General features: G+C 35.9%; 1 protein-coding gene across 4 annotated transcripts in view; it reads right to left on the bottom strand.

Annotated features, from left to right (window-relative positions):
• Positions 1-1234: 1234 nt before the first annotated feature.
• LOC138710982 (6-phosphofructo-2-kinase/fructose-2,6-bisphosphatase-like) overlaps positions 1235-7718 on the bottom strand; it is a 90043-nt gene continuing 83559 nt past the window's right edge. For all 4 annotated transcript variants that reach the window (XM_069842236.1, XM_069842235.1, XM_069842234.1 and 1 more), the window contains 3 exons: positions 5900-6134; positions 3185-3312; positions 1235-1675 (listed from right to left, as the gene is read on the bottom strand). In XM_069842236.1, coding sequence (XP_069698337.1) covers positions 1559-1675; positions 3185-3312; positions 5900-6134 — 480 coding nt within the window. In that variant the 3' untranslated portion in view covers positions 1235-1558. The remainder of the gene's footprint in view (positions 1676-3184; positions 3313-5899; positions 6135-7718) is intronic.

Raw genomic sequence — 7718 nt, 5'->3', positions numbered from 1 at the left:
ATCCCAACAGTACGTATTTCCAAACAGTTCACATTCCTGCCACTACCAGCGTTATTGTACGCATCGGTGTGTACTCTTCAGAATGAACGCCGTACTTGCTAGGCAAATTCTCTGCCTCCTAGGTAATACACCTTTGCGGAAGTGTAGGAATATTCAATTCTCTAGGCTCATCGGCTAGCCACATGACGGCATACAGCGAGCCATGACACACTTTGAACTGAACACCCACTAGTCACGAAGCTCAATATGTAGTAAATATGCATCCATAGATAGTTGCTAAACACCAGGACCACTAATATCGCCTCATTACAGACAATGTGAAATAGTACCGGCAGTCAGTTCCTAGCACCCTCAAAACTCAAGCTTCGTGACTGTATATACTAGACTGTGGTATTAGTGTTTTATTACGTCAAATATCAATTATTACACGATTACATATTTCTTACATCTTTGTCATTTCATTCAGTGATTTTATATCTAAAAAAGTTCGTGCTTCTGTATTTTCAACAATGTTATGTTATTAGTTACTCTGCAACAAGGTATACGTTACATTACATACACGCGCTGTGATAAATCTCACTCAAAACATCAAGCCAGCAGACTGAGAAATGTCGACAGTTTGCCAATCGAATCGAAGCGAGGTCGAGTGCACCCGAACATTTCTGAAAGTTCGCGCAGCTTTCCATGGCAAGCTCTTCTTGCGTCTACTCTAATATATAATATTGTGTAACTATTAGATAAACCCCCGATAAGACACTCCTCAAAAACTGTGTATTTACAGTGACTGTGTATTAGGTGGGTATTCTAATTTTAACATATACAATAGGCTATCTATTGTCATTTTCTTATTGAATTACATCATTCATGGACAGTAGTACATTTCTGGTATGTGAACTCTTACAAGAATAATCACATTTTTCAAGACGATTTAAATATAAATTTATATTGAATGACATCATCACAACAAGAGCTTTCCATTTAACTAAGAATAAGATGCCACACGGCTCTTCGCGATATGACGTTTTGTTTTCTAGTGTCTGAAAACCTCGCAACAACTGAACTGCTGGCTGTGTAGGTTTGGAAAACTGACCTAGGCTAGAAAATGGCGTCAATGATGCTATTATCATTTTCTTCATACGAAAAAAAAAAAAAAAAAAAAAAAAAAAAAAAAGGTACTGGAGCAGTAGGAGAAGAGGTCTGTCCCATGGGAGGCAATAGATATGATACAAACAGATCAGACAAATGTCATTCTTGTATTTTCATATAAAACTATATAATACAGAGAATCTTACAATTAAAACTTGTCAAAGTTACAGTCTATTCTTATTCTTATAATATAAAAACATGGCTGAGAGATGAAGCACTCATCTATTCATGAACACACCCAATATGGCGGGTTATAGAATACTTGCAATTAAAACAGTCTGTTCTACTTGTGAACACTCCAGGCAAGAGTAGTCGCTCAGTGTGCAAAGATTGCTAATATATACAAGCTTAAGTACTGAATCACTTGACACGCAGATACTGAATAAATAGAGATTGGAAGACTGATGCTTCTTCAATGCTGTGTGATGAGAGGAGAATGCTGCCCAGTCAGCTGCCAAAAGTTGAGGGAATCGAAATGAGAAGGTACTGTTAGGAGGGCATCATCTGCTGTACGACCAGCTGTGCAATTCTGAAACACACAAGAACCATACAATGCTTCAACCACTTGTGATGGTTTAGAAGACATAACTTACAAAACCCTTTAACAAGCTATTGTACACTATGGAGTATCAAGTTAGTTTCTATTTGCAAATAACTTGTTACATATTTAATACCAAATGAGGGTGAAACTAGCGCTGAGTTACTTCTCGTGATTTCGGAAGTAAAAATCCGCCATTACACTATCTTATTACTGACATCACAAAACAAAAAAAATCACCAGCCTTCGCTCAGCATATATGTAAGACATAATAAAAGCCTAAACTAACCTGTCACAGATTCGTTTATGCAAGGCTTAGCATGCGTGTACATTAGCGTGAAACTTTTGTAATGTCACCAAAGTTATGATGGTATGACTGAGCAAAAAGTTCTAACACTCGAAGCAAAGTACAAAGAAGTAACTCTGTGCTAGTTCAGCCACGACCTCTCAACCAACTCTTCCCTCTCGATAAATGCTATGGGATTTGTAATAGACCAAACAGTTTTCTCTTATTAGACAGCCAATTTATGTCGAAAACTCTCTTTGAGTTTGCATCTGCCTGCAAATTGTATTACTTACAAATGTTCATGAAAAACCTTCCCTGTTCCACAAGTTTGCAAGAAACAATAACTTTGAACCTCATAACAATGCATACTGCCAGAAAAGTACTGTCTATAAGATTTGTCAGAGAAATTAATAATATGTACCTATTTGTTTTAGTAAAAGTATAAAATTCGCGCAAAAATTACTACTACACTATAATACTATACTTTTGATGTGAAAAAACACTGATTTCGTGGGTTTATAAAAAAATAACACGACTTTCATATATTCCACAAAATTCTGAAACGAAACTTTTTTAGCAAGTCATCTTCAGTTCGTAGTTCTGATTTAAAATTGAAGCTGTACCAAAGAGCATAAGATTGGAGTTGATCGAGGGCATCATACCAGAAGGGCTGTAGATTTATTCAAATATTTTAATGGAATCTATTCATTTGAAAACTATTGTTTGAGCATTACAATGAACATGAGAAAGAATCAAAGAAAGTACCTTGTGAGTTCTGAAGGCCATAAATTTGAAGGCATCCCATCAGAGGGGACAAGGGTTACACCAAAGTGTGCCGATTGCACATCCAATGAGTGCATAAACTATACAACAATTCCTTTTATCGCAATTTTTAAATTTCATTTAATACAAAATATATGAATGCTACGTTTTATAATTTCCAGAGTTCTTCTATAAGACATTTTAAAGACTCCTTTTTAATATGTATATATTTTAGGCACGTAAAACCTAAATTTTAGGATCTAAAAACCTTATGTCTACTGTTGTAGCTCTAAATAATCTCAGTAGTTTAAAATAATTTTTAATAATTATCAACCTCATACAATAGTGAGTGAGTGGGACAGGATGATAATAAATAATATTCTGACAACGTAGGCAGTGCTCTCAAAATTGCATAATTTTCTCTTTCTACAGGCAAGACGACTAATTCTTACCTTGGGCTGCTTCCTGTATGTGTCCACACACTCTACATTCAACTTTGTACACTCCATGTGGCAGTTGTATCCATGGGTCGTGATCTTGATGAGGGTGTGTAGGGGGACGTTGATATATGGGAGTTCATCTGTAAAGAAGGAATCATTCTATGAGTGCCCAGCATGTCATCATTATAAGAGGTATGTGTTGTTCACAAAAAGTAAATTTCAAAGTCGTAGAAATGTTGTTGTTTTCTAATGCCAGGCGTTTGACAATAAAGTCATTTGACCTCTTGCACTCCAATATTTTTCAAAGATATTATCATGGCCAGCCACTGAAGCACAGATTTTGAGGTGTTCCGAATCCATTTCTTGGTTTGAGTTGCACAATGGGCAGTTAGGGGACTGATATATTCCAATTCTATGCAGGTGTTTGGTCAAACAATCATGGCCTGTTGCCAATCTAAATGCAGCTACAGACGATTTTCGTGGTAAATCGGGAATTAACTGTAGATTTTGATGCAGAGAGTTCCATTTTTCCCTTGAGATTGTGTTATCAAATTTCGTTTGTTGAAGTCTAAGTAGGTATGTAGATTTAATAAATCTTTTCACAGAGTAATACATAGATTTAGTAACAGGTCTGTAAGTAGCAGTGCTGCCCTTCTTTGCTAAAGCATCCGCATTCTCGTTTCCCAGGATTCCACAATGGGATGGTATCCATTAAAATACAATTCTTTTATTGAATCGTAGAAATGTAGTTCTCATATTCCTAGGAGATATTATATACGAAAAGTTCCCTTGGATCATTCATGTCAGCCAAGGGAATAATCCCTGCTTCTGCCCACCTTGAACATGCGTATTTTTGGAACGGCAATGCCAATTCAAGCACATACGGGTTTGGGTTCACAGAAAGTACAGTACTTAGTCTCAAAACAAGTGACATGTTGTCACTATCAGTTGTTGCCACATACAGGCAGGATATTCAAAATTATATCAGCCCCTTAAGGTTGTTAGCAGTTAGAGAGATAACAGTAATCTTAGAGTTACATTTATGTAAGCATTTTACAATTGTCATGTTACGTAACAGCTCGTTCATATCCGGAAATTCTGAAGGCAATGTTATCTTGTTATGGAAAAGTAAAACAGGCACATGCCTACACATTGACAGCTACGAAGAACTTGTTACATGGTTCATGATAATTTCGTTATACAGTAACTGTAAACTTTGTATTACATCACGCATACTGTATTTACATCTACTAAAGTAATACCATTTTAGGTGGTGTTCTTCCTAACGTAATTTGCGCAATTTTCACACACTGCAATACTTAACATGCTAAACACGAAAGTGGAAAAGCAATACATCGAAACAATGAAAGTCTCAGTTTAAGCACCAATTACAGTACACCACTGTGGAATAACAGCTTGTCTGTGAAACAAGCAGACCTGGGTTCAAATCCTGGTTGGGGTTTATTCAGAGATTTTCTCTCAATCAAGTGAAGCAGAATTACTGGGTAACTCTCGGTGTTGGACCTCAGAACTCATTTTGCCATCATTTTCTCACATGTCAGCATCATTATATTACCAGGGATGTGAAGTATATGCATAATAATAATAATAATAATAATAATAATAATAAATAATAATCCGTGGCGCTACAGCCCGTGAAGGACCTAGACCGACCAGCCGGCTGCTAGCCTCACGCCCACATGCCGAAGCAGAGGTGGACGATCATCTAACCAGAATGGAGGTATCGTGTGGTTAGCACGATGATCTCCCAGCCGTTGTAGCTGGTATTCGCAACTGGATTTCGCTACCTATCGTAGCTCCCCAAGTGAATCATGATGCTGGGTGGGCACCAGTTCCATACACTGGCCGAAATTTCATGAGAAAATTTCTTCCCCCATGAGGACTCGAACCAGCGTGCCTTAGACTACGACGCCACGGTGCGGAACGTATATGCATTACAAAGTACCGTATATACGCGAATACTTCGCGCCATCGAATAATTCGTGCACCGTAATTTAAGGGGACACTCAACTATATTTTGGAACTTTTTTCCTACTTGACCAATCTTTTTCAAATTTGGAGAAAAAGTTTAATATACACATGGAAAGTAACATGCAAAATCTCAGCTCATTAGATCCAGTACTTTTCAAAATAAAAAATATTTCAATTTTTAATCAATCATTAATTGAAATATCACTTTTAATTATCATTTTTTATTTTTTGGCTTTGTGCATTTGACTGTGACTTCTCAATGAATAAGGGAAGAATTCTGCTTATTAATTTAGTTCTGTCACGTAAATTAGTGTAGAAATTTAATTTTTCATTTCTATGACACTTTTTCTCCAATTTTTAAGTTGAGTGTGCCCTTAAAAGAGAAACTTAAAAAAAAATTAATAAATGAATAAAACTTGGCTGTAATTTGTGTTTCAAATAATGCGCGCAACCCAGTTTTTTTTTCGCTAAATTCCGAAAAAAATATGCGCGGAGTATTTGCGTATATATGGTAGTATTGCTACTTTGTATATATTTAACCACGCCCCATATGCATCTGGTATAAAATTAAACTAAAGTTCTCTTTTTGCAATCTACATACATTTAAACAAGAAACCTTCAATAATTTTAGAGCTTTTCTCCAACGGCCTAAAGTTTTTACCCTGGCAGATCCCGCAATATTAACAATGGACAATCTTTTCTTCCACTTGCTCAGTTCCCGTAACATTTTCTCACCTGGATTCTTGTTGAGAAAATAACCCAGGATGCAACGCAGCACTGCCTGATGGCTCACAACCAGAACATTGTCTTCATGCTCCAGTTCAAGTAACACGGGCTCCAATCGAGCCATGATATCTACATATGACTCGCCCCATGGGTATCTGTATCGCAGTTTGTCCTGGTCACGCCATGCAAACTCCTGTGGAAACTTGTCCTGCATCTCTTCATAACTCAACCCCTCACATACTCCCTGCAACATCACAATTTGAATCATGATCAGTTGTTTGTTCTTCATTTAGCAACTGAATCGGTCGGAGCTAAAAGGAATTAAGTCAAAATATGAAGTTTTGGGTTATGCAACAATTTGAACAACGGATGTCATGTGCATCGAACGGTGGAAGAAGGAACTAAGACTTTTAAATATTCTTTTGTCTTCTATAACATAAAAATATAATATTTGTGTTATTAGTGGAATATTTTTTGCTTCTCCTGAAAAGTTGTCAAAAGTGACTTAATTCCTTTTAGCTCCGACCGATTCAACTATTAGATTACCAGACACTTTTCCTACAAATGGAACTAACATCACTATTGCTGCCGACTGGTATAATGGAAGAGATTCCAGTGAAGTAACAGAACTTTTTTTTTTATTGATGCTCTAATGTGACAATTTAACACAAGACTTTTTTCTGCAGGCAAAGAAAGACAGCTTTTCCTACTGTTTAAGGATACTTTTTTCAACATTAAAAGTTATTTCTCTCATACAAAATAGGAAACCATATCTGACCAATTACTTAGGTTGAACAAAATGGGTATAAAAGAAAATTTTAGTTACATAATTACAACAGACAACTGAACGAATAAAAATTTTATGAATACCGATATACTTCATTCTGTATTACAAGTTTCTTTTATATGTATAGTCTTGGAGCTTCCATTATGTTTTCTGATCATTAATTCTTTGGACATATGAAAAACAAATCAACTGCAGCTAATAAGTAGTCTTAAAATTATGACAATATTTTTAAGAAATATATTTTTCTCGAAAAATGGTTGACTTTCCATGCCTCTAACCTACGTAGGTGCTTGAGTAAATCCTAAAAAATCCTACAATTCGATTTGGGTTTCATTAAATTGTCCCAACTTTCCTTTGTTAGAAGCTAACAAACAACATTTTCTAATCAGTTAGTCTGAAACCTATTATTGCCTCTCCACTCCTCTACTTAGTATGAATGCATACATCACTGTTTTGCAGTCAAGTGAAAGATGTTAAATATCGAAGCATAAGAGGAATGTTTAATAAAAATAACATTTATTCATAATGGTGCATCATGTTTGATGTTCTATGGCATACATGAGCATAATTTTCGGTTACGTGAGGCACTCGATTTGAAATAGTTTGTTTACTAGGAGAGGAGATGGCAGAGTAGGATGGGAAATATAAACTGCTGTGACCTGCGTCACCTTATCGTAATCGCTCAGGCGGTCAGTGGCGAATTATTAGGAAAGCGCTTGGTTAACGTGAGAGACTCGAAAACTTTTATCCAATTTGGCAAATTAATTCGGCAGCTTTAATCATAAACCTCTTTACTGTTTCTCCGTAGCTGAATTGATTTAAATCACAGGCGAGAAATTGCGTAACTAGCCAATAATATTCCATCATGTTGTCTACGTTTATTTTCTTGAATATTCTGGTGTTTATCAAGATTACTTAATAGATTTGCACGTTCTCGACCTAAAATAATTTCAGAAAATCATATTTCGTTTTCTACGCACATTTAATATTTGTTTTTATAAATTTCTTTTGAAAATAATACGTACTAACAACATTTAATTC

Source organism: Periplaneta americana, chromosome 12 (assembly GCF_040183065.1).
Source record: "Periplaneta americana isolate PAMFEO1 chromosome 12, P.americana_PAMFEO1_priV1, whole genome shotgun sequence".
Classification (NCBI taxonomy): domain Eukaryota; kingdom Metazoa; phylum Arthropoda; class Insecta; order Blattodea; family Blattidae; genus Periplaneta; species Periplaneta americana.
Note: the sequence above shows the minus strand (reverse complement) of the source record. Positions and strands in the feature narration are given on the sequence as shown.